Below are 19,834 nucleotides of genomic sequence, written 5' to 3'. Positions count from 1 at the left end.
ACGAATTTTGGAACTTGAAAACGATGTTTTGGATTTAATGAGCGGCAGTGTACTGCAAAATTTGATACTCGTTGTTAAGTGGGGGTTCGATGGAAGTTCTGGACAAAAGGAATACGAACAAAAATTTTCGGACGAAGGTAGCTCCGATTCGAGTGTCCTCCTGACTTCCCTCGTTCCCTTACAACTTATTGGCCACGACGGAGATGAAAATTCAGAAATTGTCATTTGGAAAAACCCTAGGCCTTCTTCTCCATGGTATTGTCGACCGATTAGGCTTCAATTCAAACCCGAAACGGAAAGATCGATAATCGAGGAAAAGCGCGTCATTGACGATCAAATTGCAACACTTAAACCTTTGCAGACGGCAATTGACGGCAAAGATTGTAAAGTGAGTTGCAAATTAACTTTTACCATGATTGATGGAAAGGTTTGCAATACTGTAACTGGTACGAAGTCCTCAATGAGATGTTACATTTGCAATGCAACGTCGAAAAATTTTAACGATCTGCAGGCTATGCGAAAAATAAGAGTCGATGATTCGAAATTGATACACGGATTGTCAACTTTGCATTGTTGGATACGATTTTTCGAATGTTTACTGCATATTGGATATAAACTAAAAACCGAAAAATGGCAGTCTCGTGGCGAAGAAGCTAGAAATGCTTTGAAAGAACGTAAAAGTTCCATCCAGAAAGCATTCAAAGACGAACTGCACCTCCTCATAGATCGACCAAAGCAAGACATGGGCAACTCAAATGACCGCGATACGGCTCGGCGTTTTTTTGAAAACAGTGAAACGTCTGCTCGCATTCTTGGGGTCGATGCTGACTTAATGAAAAGATTTCACGTAATTTTGCAAGTTATTTCATGCGGGTTTAACGTCAAAGTAGATTCGTTTGGAAAATATTGCAACGAGACTGCTGATCGATTCGTTGAATTATACCCATGGTATTGTATGTCCCCAACCGTACATAAGGTACTTATGCATGGCCCATGGATTGTCGAATTAGCCATTTTACCAATAGGACTGCTCTCTGAAGAAGCTCAGGAGTCGCGAAATAAAGACGTACGGAATTACCGCGAACATTACTCACGAAAATGCTCGAGAGAAAAAAATATGGAAGATATATTTCTCCGACTTCTAGCTTCTTCAGACCCGTTTATTTCGAGTTTCCGAAAGGCACCTCCCAAAGTGGGAAAAAGTTTGTTTCCTGAAGCGATCGCGCTTCTAAGTTATGAAAAATTTAGTTTTGAAGAAGGCGACGCAGACAACGTCATTCATCAAAACGACGTCGATGATGAAAATTCAGATAGCGATTAATATGTGTCTTTAAAAATTATGTTACTTCGTTTTATAAGAAAAAATCTGTATGAATTAAAGAAATTAATTTACAAAATATCACTTTTAACAAAATTGTACCATTTTTCACGAAATATTCCCACCATTTTGGGTCCACCATTTTAAATTTCGCATTTTTGCATTCGTTTTCGGAATCGGCGACCCCAAAAACATTACTAGTATGAATTTCAGCGAATTTTTATCATTCTTCGCGAAAAACATCCGCCGTTTAACGTCCACCATTTTGAATTTTGCATTTTTGTTTTTTTTTCGGAATCAGCGACCCAAAAAACATTCGGAGTATGAATTTCTAAAAATTCGTACCATTTTTTGTAAAAAATATCCGCCATTTCGGGTCCGCCATTTTGAATTGCGCATTTTTGCATTCATTTTCAAAATCAGCCAGCCAAAAAACTATAGGTACAGTAATACTAGCAATTTTCACTGAGAAATATTTGAGTTATTAGTTTTGACCAGGAATTCGGGCTTTTGGACCACTGTCAATATTTTGCACGCGATACTTGTTGGTTATGAAGAACTTCTTGTACCGGCGTGGTCAGTTCCTTGGTTGATAATACGTGAAACTGCTAATACGCCTAAACCCGCCCAGACCAGCCGAATTGTTACGAAAAATTACCCAGGACTGTGAGTCTTCAGACAACGACTCTGGAGTATAAAATTAAATCAGTTTTCATCTTGTATTTATTTCTTCTTGGCCAGTCTTAGCGGCCAATGGCTTTGATTGAATTTGTTTTTGGAATTCGGTTCGACTTTTTGTATCGATTACATCAGCTTGTGTTATTAATCATTTCTTTAGCTAGACTTTAAATACTGACTACAGGATTTTAAATAACGAACGCGCGGTCTTTTATGTTTGCAACATTGCTCAGCTCAGACGGTAGGAAAATCCTACCAGCGTCAGTCGAATTTAACTTACGCATTCGAAACGTGGCGCCATCTCTTGGTAAGCATAACTACTTTATAATAATCACGAAAAGTTCTGCGCACTTGTATCGGCTAGATTTCACCAGAGATGATTTCACATCGTGTCAGAATAATTTTTGAGCAAACCAACTTGAGGAATCACTTTGACAGTTTTGAATATTTTCGTCTACAGAAAATTTTTAGTAATTACTCAGGGATTGCCCAAGTTTTATTTTAATAACATTATTTTCTAAAATTAGCAAAATTACGATGCTTAATAATTTATTCGCAAGTAATGTATCAGACCTCCGGATCACAGATTCTACTGAAACTTCTAGACATGTTGCTGTGGCCCAAAATATGGAGCTTCTGAAGTGTAGTTCCATCGAGAGGTCTGATAGTCTCATTGTCAGTAATTCCAAGAAAACTGTTTTACAATGTACGTTGGAGTTTGAATGTATTCTTGTGCTCTTGTATATATAGTATATATATATTGAAAAGGGGGAATAGATGGATGAATAAAATTGCAACATATAAAATAGTCTTCTGTAAAAGTTTTCATATTCGAAATATTTGACAAAATACAGGAACGAACCCGAAAAAGGCTTACACAACAAAGTTTGATTAGGATTAGGACATAACTTATACAAGGGATAATACCCGGAACATGGAAATACTTAAAAACGAATAACTGGGACTTCGCGTATAGCATCCAAAGATTTGAATAGCATACATATATTATCATTCCTTCCTCTTAATACGTAATACAAAGTGTTGAGCATTCTACTTTTTTTTATTCTTATTTTATTTTATACTTCAATAGCTTAGAGCACCACCTTTATTACATATCATCCTTCAGGACTACTCTTTTATAGGCACATTAATTATAGGCATTACGATTGTACAAAACCAAATACTCCTACGATGAATTTATTAATTTATTCATTTATCTTGAGAACACTTCGATAATTTTATCATTTTTCAAACTTTCATATATCTCTTCGTTATAAAATGCCTTTTATTTGGTATCACCTTTCTTTCAATACTAAGAATTTAACAATTACAGCTTACTCTAGAAACATTAAAACAAGAAGAAAGAATAACAAAAAATTAGTAATAAATAAATAAAACAAAACAGAGCTCCTACCAGACTATTATTATTATTACTATTATTATTACTATTATTATTACTATCAGTTTTATTGTTATCATCATTATCATTAATGATTATTATTATCCTGAGTATTCATCATAGAACCGGTACAATGATTCCACACAGAAGAAAATCTATACGAAATAAATTTTTTTATCTAAGACTGTTGAATGCGAAAGTAGAAAAGTTACAACGGCATCGTATTATTCTGAATATGTATTACAGAATTCTCGTCGATCTGCTAGTCAAAGTCGCGGTTGAATTTAGAGATTTTAGAGAATTTAGATACAACAGTGTTGAAACCAGGTAGTCAGATTTTCAGATGAATTTCAAGTTCTGTGAAATCGGAAAATATAGTAATAATAATAACAATGAAACGATACCGAGGATGAACAGGAAATAAGAAACAGAAGGACAATCTTTGAATTTGAAATAAGGTTATGTTACGCCGAGAATCTTAATGGCTGCCTATCAAAGTTGGCAGCATCCACTTCGCGACTTTGAGCGGTTCGTTATATTAACAAGTGGTAAAATATGGCGAAACAAGAGTTTCCACGGCGTTTTCGTCATTGGCCGAATAAAGAAAATGTCTAGACTTTTGATTTCCAAACGATTATAAGATCGCTGTCAGCGAGAGTTAAACTTAGTATAATTTTTATCAATTACGGAGCTACGCAAGTCAAAATATAAAAGAAGAACCAGCATTTTTCGTATCGACGAATGAACCGGTAGTTAAATAACCAATAAATTACCGACGATAAGCCGCGTTAGAGATTCGATGAGTATGAATAGGTAATGTCAGAAATCTGTGGATCATAAGAAGCTCTTTCATTTAACCGCAAATAGATTAATTGTTCTTAGCTTTAACTAACCGTAACTAGACGTATGTATAGGCACTTATTATTTCAATGGCTCAGTAAAAATTTTATTCGCACTGATCCAGGCCACGCAAAATTTAAGCAGACCTGACTAATATCATTATTACGTAACAGTTATTTAAAAAAACATATACAGAAGATTTTCATTTTCACGCACAAACGCATGCACATAAAACCAAATTTAAGAATTAAGTAATACGATTTTCGCTTCAAAGCAAATGGAACGATGCGACTTGCGATAGTTAAAAAAAAAAAATAACACAAGACATAAAAAATCGAAATTTTCCACACTTTCCCACGGTCTGCTTTCGTTCATTCTTTACTTACTGGGTGAATTCAAAACTTCTATACTCATTTTTAAACTGACATAAAAACGTGCGACGCTAATTCGAGGAAAACGCCATTTCACCGAAACGATTTCTAAGAGTACATACACCCGATGTAAATTATTTATTTAATTAATACCATCAAGAAACTATCATTAATTTTCATTCCTAGTCATCGCTATTTCGGATGAACACGTCTATAATCAAAGGTTTGCCTAAACTTATCTGTAAATATATACGTTTTATTATCATACTAATATACTATATTATCATTATTACTGTTACTATTAATATTAACTATGATGTACTATATACACACCCACACATACTTTAGATAAAATACTTTCCTTTTGATTAAGTAGTCTTTGAACGAGATTACTGTGCCTACAAAATTTCTCATTTTCTTTTCATCAAATAAAAAATAAAATGAAAAAACGTCCCACTACTATATACGCACACCAGATAGATACACATGCACATATCACAGAAATGTCATTTCCGTCTCTTTCGATTACTTTTCTTTAGATTTTAATATTTTTTTCTAATTTTTTCTATTCATCAAAAATGATCTTAAAATCCTTCTATTTTTTCGGTTTTTCGTTAAAAATTTTTGATTCGCACACGTATATTTATTATGTCTACCTCACATTGCAATACCATAATAGTAATAATAATAATAATAGCAATAATTTGATCATGTTATTAGGGACATTTTTGTAATTACACACAGGCACTTTTAATAAATATTTGGAGCTATGCTTAAATGTATAGAGAGCGCGACGAGTTAAAAACTTGAAGTTTGAAATTTATACGTATACGATAAAATTGAAAGAACGAAAAGACTGTATTACACCCATTCGCCATACACACACACACACACACACACAACAAACAAACAAACAAACAAACACACACGCACAAAGTAGCGCTATTGGGGCAAACGACAATGAGTTGCTGTACGAAAATTTTAATTCCAAATCTTCGACTTACGATTTTGGAACAATCATTTGATGAATGATGTTATAATTCAATGAAAATGTTACCATTGTAAATCTTCTTTACCCTGAGTAGTGTTATAATAGTTTACAATCCGTCCATGAATTTATTGAGAATTTTTCTGCCATGAAAATGTCGGAAAGCTGCAAGACCGGCTTATATTTTATCCTAAAATTCACGTACATTCATAATCGACACCGTAAGGTATATTATTATTCAGTTGCTGCACGGTTATGAGTCCAGTATATTAAGATAAAATATAATGTATTCTAGAATAAAGTTAAATAACTGTCTTTAATAATACGCGTTCATATGTGAATATTGTACAGGCAGTCTTCTTGCTAGATCCACAAAGTATATTGTATTAGCATACAACATACAATAGTGGATACGAATAACGCAATATTATAATATTACTTAATGATATACGGAGACGGAAAAAATGAATTTCGCATAAATGAAAAATCAAAATTCATTTTTGAACGAACATATTCCGACCGCGTATATATGTATATAATATTATAAAATATTACTGTAAAATAGTTTGTAACTTGACATTTTAAAACAAGGTATACTTGACGTGAGAATTTGAAATCGGAATATTGCGCACACATATATATAGTTCAAATAGTTACGTAGGTAATGTGCATAAATATGTATATGGTGTATATAAACCCGTCTGTTAAACTTTATTATGGCAATTATTATGGCGCGATATTAATGGCACAAAATTTACATTTTATCGAGCAATCAATTTATTAATTAATCGATGAGATTCGAAATTTACGTGAGTCGATAGAAAGGTTGAAATAAATCAATAAAAATGTTTTTCGCGTTCTTCTACCTTTTGCGTGTTTTTTTTTTTCTTTCTTTAATTTTTTACACACTTCGTTCAATCATGTGCGCGATCTAATTTAGGTAAAAGAAATTATCAAATTCTGCCTTAAAAAACAATAAAATAGTGACAGTTGGAAATACATCTTTTCTTTTTATCGAATCGCAAATTGGTGCATTTGCGCATGATTTGTTTATTGATCTTCAATTGCTTTTTTTTTTGTTTTTTTTTGCAACAATGAAAGTACGAAGATCGTTTACAGAATTATTTTAATCCACCGTGGATGGTGTGTCAGTGAATGCGTTCAACTTTCGTATGTTTTTTTTAACTTCGTACATTAAAAAAAGGATGAAAAATCTCAAATTGGAATATTAAAATATCGAAAATAATTTTCGTTTAACAACTACTCGCCCATGTTGATTCAACACACACAGAAAAAAAATGCATAAATCAATAAATAAAATTTATACCGCATGCCATGTAGTGGGTGGTTACAAAAGGCATTTTTCGTTCGTCACATTTTTGAAAATTGTATTTGATAATCTCTTTTGCTTCTAGTTTCATTATAAAAATTTCAAATACGTTTTCGTTTCTTCACACAATTTTGCATGCAATTATTTGTCCTAATCTTTTTGACTCTTTTATAATAGTAGTTTTTTCTTTCATCCCAAATGATATTTGGACAATTCATGAAGGCAGATCAATCGATCGTTACGAGGAACGGAAATGTAATATATCTTCTTGATTAGTATTTTTAACTGGTTTGCTTTTCACAGTAAATAGAATTCCTGCGAAAAAGCTGCCTGTTGCCTGTAACGTAACAAAAAAGATTCACGATCCTGCTTTAGATCGATGAAAATTAAACAGAAATATTCAACGTGCTATTTATAATCTCATCACCTCGCACGTCGTTGGAGAAAGAACAAAATCAACACATATATGAATGCGAATAATGCAGGTATAACTAGTAGAAAATCATAACACGAAGTTAAGACGACGACGTTTCAATTATCATATAATATTTTCATTTCGCTGAATTTCATAATCTCCGGAGATTCCTTTTGCTCTGTCTCGATCCTGCTATCAGCCTCTTGTTCCTCTTCGTTGGCGTCGCGAGCAAGGCTGTTTTACATGGGCCTTTGTGTTGCGACGAGCACAATATACAGAATTCCATCGAACAACCCTGTCGCGTACAAGACGCTGTATTCTTTTCACCATTTACCGGACACGCGAACGAACAACCTGGACAACGAACCAGATGCTTCGAGGGTTCCAGGGTACGGGCAGCCTGAAAACATGACAAAAAAAGACGTCTGTTAATCTGTTGCTTACGATTTTTTATCAATTTTTAGCCTATTATACGTTACTAAGGATAACAAGCAAGTGAGACAAAAGAAATATAGATTTCAGCGTTCAAAAGTGAAAAGTGAGGTACACAAACAGCTGTTTAAAAATTCGCGGCCATTACGCTTTCACCTCGCATTTTCAGACCGTGTTACCAAGTTTGTTTGAGCAGATACTTCTATTTTTTGCGTTACGTTACCTGCCCACCGATTGATAGAATGATTTTCAGCCTTTAATTTCGAAAAAAGTCGGGTGAGTATTCTTTTAATCGAAGTCTGAGTATCTTCCTCAAATTCAATATGGCGGCCTGGCCGACATATGATTCGGACAAATTACTGACTTTGTATTATCACGTTTGTGTATAGATAAAATTAAAGGTGAATGACAGCAGCGCGAACGGAACACGTAGCTGAATAGTATAAAAACGAAAGTGTCGTTAGGCTTAAAAAAAAAAAAACTCGTCGCCATATGGTCATCAAACTCGGTATATACATACATCGATAAACAGCACATTCTTTATACATTTGTGGAGGTAGTTAAGTAGTACTCAAACTGTATATACCCGCAGAATACGTAATATTCATTTTTTTTCCGTATAATTCTCATCAATGTATCGTGGAATTGGCACATAAACACAATTCCATAAATGCACATGGAAATACTATGGCTGTAACTATAAATCGTAATGACCGTGGGAGAAGATTCCGTGTTTTAAACTAAGAATAAGTAGCTGCTATACGCAACAGCATGAATGAAATATTGGACGACGAAAATAGAGTTAAAAGAAACAGGAAAAAAACGAAACCATAGAAGCATAATATATATTCCACAAATGGTAATTCTAAAAATACGAATAGTTGGATCTAACATCATACAAGTAGCGCGTGATTGAAACTCGTTACTAGATATATGTACACCACATGGCCGAATCCACGTGTCTATTGAATAACAGCTTAACGGATATTATTCTCACATCAATTTAATCGAACCTAACTTTATTAATTTACCGCTCACATTAAAAGCGTATTATATAATCCATTCGCCATGCGTGTTAAAAAAAACATTATCTGTTGCACCAATTAATTGTATAATCAGGACTATTTTCGTTTGATGAAAAATTACAATTACATATAATAGAAATGATAATGACCCGCGAAAATTTATTTAAGTTAAAATGATGAGAAACCAATTAATTACCGTTCACGTTACTCCGATAATGTCTGTAAATACTGGTATCAGTATAAAAATGCACTCCAATAAAACAACATATAGTTGAGTACGCTAAACAAAAATAATTTCTTAAGAGGCTAAGCACGAGACATTTGCATTTTATATAATCACGATGAGAGCTAATTTACTACAAAATTCTAATTTAAAAGATCGTACGCAAGCAACTATAATCATACAGTAATTTGCTCAACTGAACAAAGACATAGTTGTATCACTATGCAAAAATAATAATATTACTGTTTAATCGAAAATTGTATGGTTGCAGAAACAATTACGAGATAATATGTACAATAGTTTTACATCCAACTATAGATACAAGTGAAATATAGTCGTTCACACTGATTGTATAACTGTATTTCATATGCAGAAAAAAATTTTGCGCTTGTATTTTTATGCGACCGGAATTTCTGGAAGTCAATTCACTAGAATGTATACGGTAAACCGGTACAGAGAAAATTTACTCCCAGGACATGCGGCAGCACATTTGACGCGAGTTCTTTGACTCTCCCGTCACGTCGCGTAGGGTGCAGAACAATTGTATGTATATGCAATTACAAATGGAATTCAAGGTTATAGGTATGGGTATTGTTACTATTATTAATATTAGCATGTTAGACCCTGTGCAAAAATTCTCTTTAAACGGTTTCGTCTGCGTTCCTGGATAATAGTTATTATATACCAAAGCAAATCAACCTGCATTGCTTAAAAAAGGAGAAAAAAAACTGTTGGCGGGAACAAAATACTATCAGAAATTACTAAACAATTTGGTCAAATTTCGATTTTTCCATACCAAGATCATGTCGTAAAATTTACTTGATCTTATGTCTGATATAGTGACAATCGGTTGAACTAGTGCGTACAGTTATTTTTAATTTGTTGTGTAATATACTTGTGAATAAGGTTCGGTTATTCATTCGACTGTAATTGATACCTAGATAGAATTGGTTATTGAGATAGCTATGTAAAACAAGAAAATCTAACACTTCGCAAAACTGTATAGAATCACTTCGTCACATGCGATTATAACAATACAGAACCCAGTTAAACTTGTTCGAACGAATAATTCTCAACTGATTTGCGAGGAATGTAAACATCCATACAACTTGATGATAGATTAACTTGAAATAGCATTATAATATACAATAAGAAATACGTTGTAACCGAACTGTCGCGGTTTCTTCGCCACCGCGTTTTCTGTTTTATCACAGAAAACTTCCGCAATCTTAAGTGATTATATATCATACACACACGTGCTTGTACCTACTTTTATCATTAGAGTATTTATCAATTGAAAGACCGATAGTAAAGGAAATTCGCGGTTGCTTGTATACTTTTTCCCCCGCTTATCAATGCGCTAGAAAACTCGGTTCCGGTAACTGAACAATCTTGGCAAATAAGTAAAAATACCGTCAGAAGTGTCGATTCTAAAATACCGTGTACTTGTATTTTTTTTTTTTTTTTTTGTTTGACGTTAAGCAAATTCCACTCTGAAATTTGTTGAACCCAATTATTTAAAAACTAAATCTACAGCATCGATACACTAAACTTTAAGCAAGATGGAGATTATCGTAAATCATAGATTGCATGAATAGTCAGCAAGCAAAACTGTGTGTGTGTGTGTGTGTGAATTTTTTTTCTGATTGTGAATAAGTGACAACCGGTGGCTTGGAATTGAGAGCCACGTACGTAATTAATTGCCGAATGTCTATATAATACTTGTGTATGATACAGATATATTAAAGTTGTGCTGGATTGAAAAATGTCGGCAATTTGTTTAGGCATCTCTATTATATTATTCATAGGTATGCACACACAGCCAGCCTTTCACCCATCACATCGAATGAAGGTAAGGAAAGAACGGCGACGTGTATAGTTGAGTATTCCCGTAATTCGATATCCGAAACTTTTAAATCGGTGTCAAGTTACGATTTTTAATTTCGACCGTCCCGAGGATCTATTCGGCTGGTTGGTCGGCTGCCTGCCGACCAGCGTTTTTCAACTCCGCTGATCATCGCAGCAGCGAATTTCCGCCGCCGTGCGCAAAGGACCTTATAATACAGATTTTCGCCTCTGTTTCTCAGATATCTATGCGTGTTTTCATCCTCCTTACACTATTTCAAAACTCCGTCTAAAATATCACAAAGAGCGACTAGATACGAAAAATGTTCTCGGTATACGCTCCAAAAACAGAATAAAACAAGAGTAATATGTTGATGATCATAATAACACTGGTGAACAAAAATGATTCAGGACCGATAAATTAACTGACATAATTAAAAACGACTACCAATTTATATACAAAAATGTAGGAAATAGTCGTATTTATTCAATCTGTGTATACTATATATTTCAAGTTTATTACAATCCGTTTGCGCGAATTTTTTTTTTTAATACCATGTCATAAAGATAAACTCTCACTTTTGAAAACTGGAGATATTTTTCTAATTTTTACTTTCGGATTTCACGATAAAACTTCTTAATAAAAGAGGTGAATAGAACACAAATTATAAATACAAGTTGCAATTTAATTTAAATAAAATACAAATTACATTTGTGTATTGTATCTAGAGCGAGATCAAATACGACTAATTTGAATTTAATATGATCAACGAGTTCCCTGTAATTTGCCTCATTTCCCCGACTTTAATTCCACGGCTATGCGTATTTCCATTGCCAATTCCGAATACCCCGTATAATTCCCGGAATTCTGCAGAGCTCTTGCATCCGTGAGATTATTCCCTTTCCTCAAATTAATCAGTCTCCATCTCCGTCTCATGTCATTGATTCAATTAATTTCGCCGAGTGAATATCAATCCCGTCTTATGACCCATTCCGCAGCAAAGTTTTACTGCTCGGAGTGCAATTATATCGCTTCAACCGCACTGCAGCAGCAGCCCGCGTAATTGGTACAATGCATTGAGCTTTCGCCATACGACGAACAGGACGAACGCTGTTATGGGAAGTGGGTGACAAAAAGCCACGCAGTTCGCCATGCCGTTTGCAACAGGCTGCAGGTTGTCCTTTGTTTCTTTGTTTGGGATGTGTTCTTACTTTTGTTCTTCTTTTCCGCCGACTTACTTTGCTCGATTTTCATCAAACCGCCTCGCTTTTGCATCGAACCGAAAGATCGTGGGAAAGTATCACAAAGCTCCTGGTTATTTGCAATTTTAGGACTTCAATGTCCGATTTATGGCTACGCGGAGAAAAATAACGCCTAGATAAACTTCGCCAAATACCCTGTACAATTTATTTAATAACTCGCAAAGATTCCGATTTTATTCATTACGATAATGAAATAATAAAAGCTTTTCGTAATTTAAACAATATCAATCATTTCATCATATTATGCAACGTATTTCGTAATATGGAATAAACTAGGTACGCGACTTGCGGTCTGAGAAAAAAAAAACTAATTTCGTTTTGCATGCGGAAAATCGACAGAAGTATATTTCTGGGTTTTCGGCAGGTTTCCCCGTTCTTTTTATCAACATCATTTTACACATGATTATAACTCAATCGAAAAACTCTGTTCTTCTAAATTTCTCGAGACTCGAAAAAAATATATATAATTATATAACTGTCATTTTTCCTGTTATAGTTACGATTTCAATGCAGCAAAATACCACAAGATAAGGAATTCTGTTAAAAATAAATCGAATAACGATTTATCGGTTAACAATTTGTTCATTATAAGTTAGCTACAGTTAACCGAAACGAAAAACGAAAAAAGAAAAACGGCGATACAGAATCCTAAAATACAAAGTGTATGGCGCGTGTCTGCCAACTTACTAAAACTAAACTGCAGCACGTTCCGTACCAACCTTGTAATTTTAATTACTATTATATCTATTACACAGAGCTCTATGAACAACTTTGCGTGTATAATTCATAATATCTTGCGATGAAATCGTATCACGGATTATAAATCATCCTGATGAATAAATATACCTATTACGTATATGCAATAATGTACACGATATTGCGATAAAGCGTCACGGCGGCGAATTGCGTCGCGTTGCGTCGACTCACGTCCGATCCTTGTTGCCGGGCGGCCTTTATTGCTACCAACCAAAATTCGGTACATAGATATATAGATATATAGAAACACATACACGCTTGCATATTTGTATCACAAATATCCGAACACCGCTACGTATATACACACGGATCGAAGCTGCTGGGAAGAAGGCAATCTCTGGCTAACCTAACCTAACCTAACCTAACCTAACCTGAAATCCTGGGGCAACGAGTTTCGAGTGTAATGAAGAATTTTTTGGCGGGTGATTTGTAGACGATATTTAAAACTGGAGACATATATATATATATATGTGTATATATATAGGCAATTCCGCAAGTTACGGGTAAACGATAAGGTGCGGCACATATTGTTGATTTCGCAGCAATTTCGATATCGCATCGTTACATCATTCACCAGAACACTCAGATTTCTCGATAGGACTATCAAAATAACTTCGCTTTTTTTTCCGTTATACTTTTTTTGTCGGTTGTGAAATCTTGAAAAATCCGTATTACAGACAAAAAAGTGTTTCTTCGATTGTCGCCGAAGATTTGTCCAGGAACGGATTATAATCGAGAATATCGGTCATTTTGACGTAGAGGGGGTGGGGGGGAATTCACGAGTTAATTTCTTTCACCGCGACAGAAAGTAACACAACTCGGAGGGCAAAAGTTCCACGAAGAAAAAAAAAAAAAGTTTCTGATAAACGGTGAAACGATTCTTCTAATTTGGTAGACGCAAGAACGTGTCAAAATTGTAGGAGAATCGAGATTCAGATGCCCGATCGTTCGCGACCGATAATAATTGGCGGAATTGCCCATACATGTATTTATTATACCTGCGACCGCACACGTAAATAAATTTGCAGAGACGCGGATACGTGTGTATTATTATACCGAAATCGTGACAGCGGCGCAGCTGAGGCCTAGGAAGGAAAGAACGGCCCGGCCGTTTGGATCTGGGCCAGAGGCGCTGCGCTGACCCGTCTGTGTACACCCGAAAATAATAATAAGCGATACCAACGCTTGTGCGTCGGTATAGGTGTATTATATCACTACTTGGGCCTCCTATGAGAGGAGTCACTGTTGTACCGCTGCTGCGAATGCTGCTGCTGCTGCTGCTGCTGCTCTCTTGTTGCCATGCAATTATTATTTTAGAGTCAGTTAATATCTCTAGACGACCGCTTTTTCTTGCGCAAGCGAACTGTTGCCGCGTCAACTCGTGTATGTGTTGTTTTTTCAACGCCGTGTCGCGCTACTGATGGTCAACGCGTTTAATAATAAAGAACAAAAGTAACCGTACAGGGGGTCCCTTTACCGGCAACCTACCGAAATTTCGGTACAAGTTATCGGGCGGGAAAATCGCGCGTGCTTTCTACATACCGATTACTCTGTGCCAAACAGCTTTGCCAACGTGACAATGTTCGTTCTTCTCGTTTTCTCTTCTCTATAGCTAGGCTAATCCGCACGCATTTAATCTAAACGCCGTGTTTTCTTACAGTTGAAAAATTTAAAACCATAAATTTATACTAAATAAGTCTCAATGTTGTTACCTAAATGTTATTCTATCATTTGATTTTTCTTATTACGAATGACCGCTCATTTTATTTGTGAATCAATTCTTTGGATAAACTTTAATGCGTCAGATAAATTTTGTACGGCAGTAGGTTAACTTTTTTCCTCAATCATAGTTAAATTCATCAATGATAATTTATCATGTAACAATTGAATATACTGTTTTTCATACTAGTTATTTAATAGTTATTCTAGTTCGAATTTATTTCACGTGTTTCACTTTTTCTGAAACTCGATATTGGTTTTCAGAAAACGAAACAAAAATATAGCATCTTAAAATACAAATATACCTGTGAACAATGACGGAATAAAAATTTGATTTATCAAACCAATAATTTGTGTTTCTTTTATTCACTGCTCATCGGTGTTGAATAAAGGTTAAAAAAAATAAAACTATGATGAACAAAGAAAAAAAATAAAAATTATAACAAAAAATGGTTAACGTAGCATTGCAGCAGGGATTTGATAGCAAAAAACGACGCCTCTAAATATCGGTTCTGTTCTGTTCCTCGTTTTATTTTATTTCATCATCTCTTCCGCAGCGATTTTTCCTTGGATGATGAGAGCAAAAAATCAGAAAATAATTAAGAAGAGGAAAAAAACTAGCCAAAGAGAGAACGATCATTTTTATCTGATATCCAAACTTGACGACACGCGCTGATATACAACGCATTATATATTATAACGGCAAGGGGCGCCTGAATTGTACCAATCACCTGTTGCTACCCAGGCCGCAACTATTTTGTGCATCGCGTCGTTTGCTGAATGACCAACAAGAGATATTTTCACGGTTTCACAGGTTGCAGGTTTGAATAATGGATGCGAAAAGGTTGGATGGAAGGGGACGGTTAGTGGTAATCCTCTCGCTCGCTCCCGGAATATTTATCATGACAAGTTTACGTATGTACATTATGATACGTGTTATACCGATGCGACGTATCAACACCTCCGATTCTCTCCTAATTATTACACGTATCTATTCAGTGTACGTATACTTGGATTACAAACTATATAATGTACTTACAATTAGATATTAACTTGTAAAAAGAGGAACACGTAACTCTTTAGATACCTAAATATATACAACCTGTGTAAACTCATTTTCAATTCTGCATAGAAAGTAAATTGTATTCAATGCTGCACCCAAAGTCTCGTGTGCCATTTCGATTTACTGCCCAATCATAAGTGGCGGCCATAGTGATCAGCGAGGATTAATTTCTCAACTGAAAACATGACACAGTATTTACTGACGCAGCTAATCGCTCAAATCAGACAATCCATTTGAGTTTTTTTTCCCCCAACAAAATGCAGCATCATTCGCAAGTGACTAGCTCTGTCAAAATGAGTTTAGATACCGTTAAATTGAAAAAAAAGCCGACTGGATCGAATCTCTTTTTATTTCTACGTATAGCTATTTTTACATCGTCCACTTTGTATATTGTAATCGTACAAACGCATCAACATTCAACACGTATATAGTAAATCCCAACGAATACAGCTACGCAGAGTTCACATAGCTTGTAGAAAGAGCGGGCGAAAAAAAAGAGAGAGAGAAGGAGAGAGAGAGAGAGGGAGAGAGAGCGAGATAAAGCGGGAGAGTATCATCTACACACGGGAGAAGAGATAGATGAGATACGAATTACATCGGGACGATTTTTACGTTCCTCGCGATGACGCGAACTGTGCAATATTCGCATCAAAATTTTTGTCAGGTTTTCAAGACGTGAAACTTCGAGGTTAGGTTAGGTTACGATATGATATGTTAACGTAGGTCATGACACGATTACGTTAGGTTATGATGCGATATGATTTGTTAGGCTACGTTACTTCACGTCACGATATCATAGGTTAGGATGGATCTATCGCAGCGACTTATCGCGTCAGGCAAAAAAGACACATTTGTCTGTCGATACCCAAGTATGCGTTACTCTACGGTATGACGGCATCCGGTGAGAGAGGATCGGGGTACCGACAAAGAGAAAAAGGAGAAAAGGAAGAACTGGAAGTCTAGGGGGGAGGCGAATTTCGGTACGCGGTCGACGACGCGATCGGAATCGTGTAAATTGATCCCGGTGTTAGATGGGTTCAAGTCCGATCCAGTCAAAACAACGCGACCTGGTCCGACTGGCGGCAGCGGGGGAGACGACTGCGAACCGTTCGAAAGTCCTTGATCAGGACTGTACCCCACTGTATGGTTCGGTATGATAGCCATCATCCTGCTTCCCGCCGCCTGCTGGCGGCTAACAGCTGTAGCAATGCATTGATCACTTTTATGTTCTGTCTCACAGAGAGACGACTGCGTCATGTTTACCTACAGAGGTGTGGTGTACTTGTGTAACTTTATGCACAGAGGGTATTAGTTTTTTGTTAATTACGTGAAATACGGGTTAGGGTCAAGTTATGTTACAGAAACCATGCACACGTTGCGAATTAGTTACGACTAAATCTGTTCAAGTCCATCTTACTTTTGTTTCAATTTCTTTGTCTATTTCTTTATTTTGCAATCGTTGCGTTTCCTAAATTCTAAACTGCATCGCTATAACGTCGGACGTAAAATTACGAGACAGACATATCCTACCATTATATAAACGCTTTCGGCAGAAAAGCAAAGCAGGAAAAAAAAAACAATGTGAACGAACAGAACAAAACGTAAGAAGGAAACGGTTTTTTTTTTTGCTTCTCACCCGTTTCCAATCTTGTGCACGCGATATTTCGCCGCGGTAGCTTTATAATTTCAACAATATACATGTCATATACATCGCCAATCATACACATTAGGTACGTTCGATACGTTATACACACAGATACGTATTCGACCGCATCATGCAACCCAGGGCCAAAAATCCTGTCAGTCATTTCTATGAATCACTCTTGGTTGTAGGTTGAGTTAGGTTAGGTTAGCCATATATAATTATACACAATTGCAAGTTTCTTCTCTATCCTTATTCTTATACCAAGTTGTTAAAAAAGATATCAGCTTCGATCAGAAACCCGAAAGTCCCGCAAAAATGTCTTTAAGTCTATTTCTATACAATATAAATTACTAAGTTATAGTTCGGAAGCTGAACGTATAACAGCACCATATACGGATAAATTGTACTGACTGGATTATCTATAGATTCTGTGTAGTTTTTGTTCTACTAGTTGAATCTACAAATTCCGGATTTTTGTTTCACTTTTATTTGAGCCGTTGCAATAGTGCTAATGAATTTGCACAGTATCTCGGTGAATCTAATATCTTAAAGACAAAATACGTAAGAAGCGAGAAATAAATTTGATTGAAAATATAAGTTGTAAATAATATTTTCATAATCGTAACGAAATTGTAAGGTACGAGTGCCGGAAAATCACAGCAAGGTCGTATGTTGATCGCGCTGCAAAACTGGTTGATAATTTGCATGCAGATATTAATCTGAAAAAGAAAAACAGGAGTCGGGATAAAAAGACGCGGTGAACAGGTCGACAATAGGCACAGTTGTAATTATACCAGGGACCGGTTGTAGTTGCATGGTAACAGTCTGTCGCTGCAAAATAAATTTTAGACGGTTTCAAATTTTTTCTTCTTGCTTTTACTGTGAATCGAAATAATTCGAGCATCGCATTTCGAAGAACTCTGACAATGAGAGAGAGAGAGAGAGGCAAAAGCCCAAGAAACTGAAATTCGCTACAGAATCTCTTCGTCGCGATTTAAACCCGGTAAACGAAATACGCTAAATCGAAAATATACATCGTCATTTCGTTAAAGCTTAAATATGAATACTGTAAAAGCATCCTTTACCAAAATATGCCACTTGTAAACTGTACAACCTTATAACCTTAGAATGGAAGTTTCACAATCAGTCTCATTCGATTGAGAAAGTTATTCTATACACCATATGCGGTGAAGATTTGTAGTAAACAAATGAACAACTTTGCTATTTAAACTTTTGCCGTATCTATTTTTGTTTCGAAGATATCAGCGAAAAACGAAAAAACCACCAATTTTTGAGAATTAATTTCACCCCTTAAATATGCGAGTGGGCCGCTAATTTTCTGTGAGGGTTTATACTTTGGTGTGAACTACAAAATATAATTCTTTTGACCCAGGTTGTGGGGGTACAGTAAGGTGACCTTCCTTGTCAGGAAAATAGTTTGAGCTTGCTGAGCATATCACCAAGTGTTGGTGTATTAGTGTGAGGAAAAGACTTAATTATACGACAAGTTCACAGGCCCTGGCATAGATTTACGATATTTAGAGATAACCCAGGGACCCTTCGAGAGCAGATCCTCTGACGGAGAGACGCTCAGGGTAAATCTAGGAATGTCTGCTCCATGTGTACTCAAGCCCAACACGATGAAGCGACTCCTCGCAGGATGAATAGTACAGGCAATAGGGAATTTTTTCCTGCGCTAAATTACAGGAGTTATTTTTTTTCATAAATAGGTTCAGTATGACGTACTGAATGTAAATTCATAAAATCCTTACAAATTTTAAGGGCGGAAGTGCCGCCATTTTGAGAAAAACCGTTTCGCACGGTTACGGAGATATAGGCCGAAACGGTTTTTCTCAAAATGGCGGCACTTCTGCCCTTAAAATTTGTAAGGATTTTATGAATTTACATTCAGTACGTCATACTGAACCTATTTATGAAAAAAATAACTCCTGTAATTTAGTGCATTATGGAGAAGAGTAACGGGTCCCCTATTGCCTGTACTAGAAGGATAGAATGCTGCCAAGTGCTGCTAGAGCTAGACTACGAGTCATGTCAACTTCACGAAATGTAACGATTCGTTTTGAATTATACTGAATTCAAACATGAAAGAACACTGGAGACTGTTTTGATTGAAAAACGGTAACACCGTAGTTCATAGAACCGAAGTTCGAACTTCCTGATGACATTCCATCAACACCGAGAAAATAAAAAAATAGATTCTACTCAAAAACGCAGGAAGAAAGGGACACATAAAGGTTTTTCGTAAAAAATACCCATGTCAACTGTTTTTTTTTTTACTGCAAATGTAACAGGTTTTAGTCTGCGCACAGTGGTTTTTACTGTATTTAGAGAAAACGCCGCATTTTACGAAGTATATTTTACCGAAAAAACTGATGTGTCTCTTTTTTCCTGCAGCTTTAATTCATTCTCTACGTGGAGGTTCGCTAAATTTTATCAAGGAACTTAGTGATCAGTTGAACCTTTTCTTAGTCGAAGTGTTAAAACTAGATTTTAAAATAATTTT

The 19,834-nt window shown here is 35.7% G+C and overlaps 1 protein-coding gene across 1 annotated transcript in view; it reads right to left on the bottom strand.

The window, feature by feature from the left end:
• Positions 1-2,807: 2,807 nt before the first annotated feature.
• Positions 2,808-19,834, bottom strand: part of LOC124182582 (F-box only protein 43-like) — a 48,957-nt gene continuing 31,930 nt past the window's right edge. The window contains exon 2 of the mRNA XM_046570036.1: positions 2,808-7,739. Coding sequence (XP_046425992.1) covers positions 7,491-7,739 — 249 coding nt within the window. The 3' untranslated portion in view covers positions 2,808-7,490. The remainder of the gene's footprint in view (positions 7,740-19,834) is intronic.

This window comes from Neodiprion fabricii, chromosome 5 (assembly GCF_021155785.1).
Source record: "Neodiprion fabricii isolate iyNeoFabr1 chromosome 5, iyNeoFabr1.1, whole genome shotgun sequence".
Classification (NCBI taxonomy): domain Eukaryota; kingdom Metazoa; phylum Arthropoda; class Insecta; order Hymenoptera; family Diprionidae; genus Neodiprion; species Neodiprion fabricii.
The sequence above is the reverse complement of the archived record's forward strand: the minus strand, read 5'-3'. Positions and strand labels throughout refer to the sequence as shown.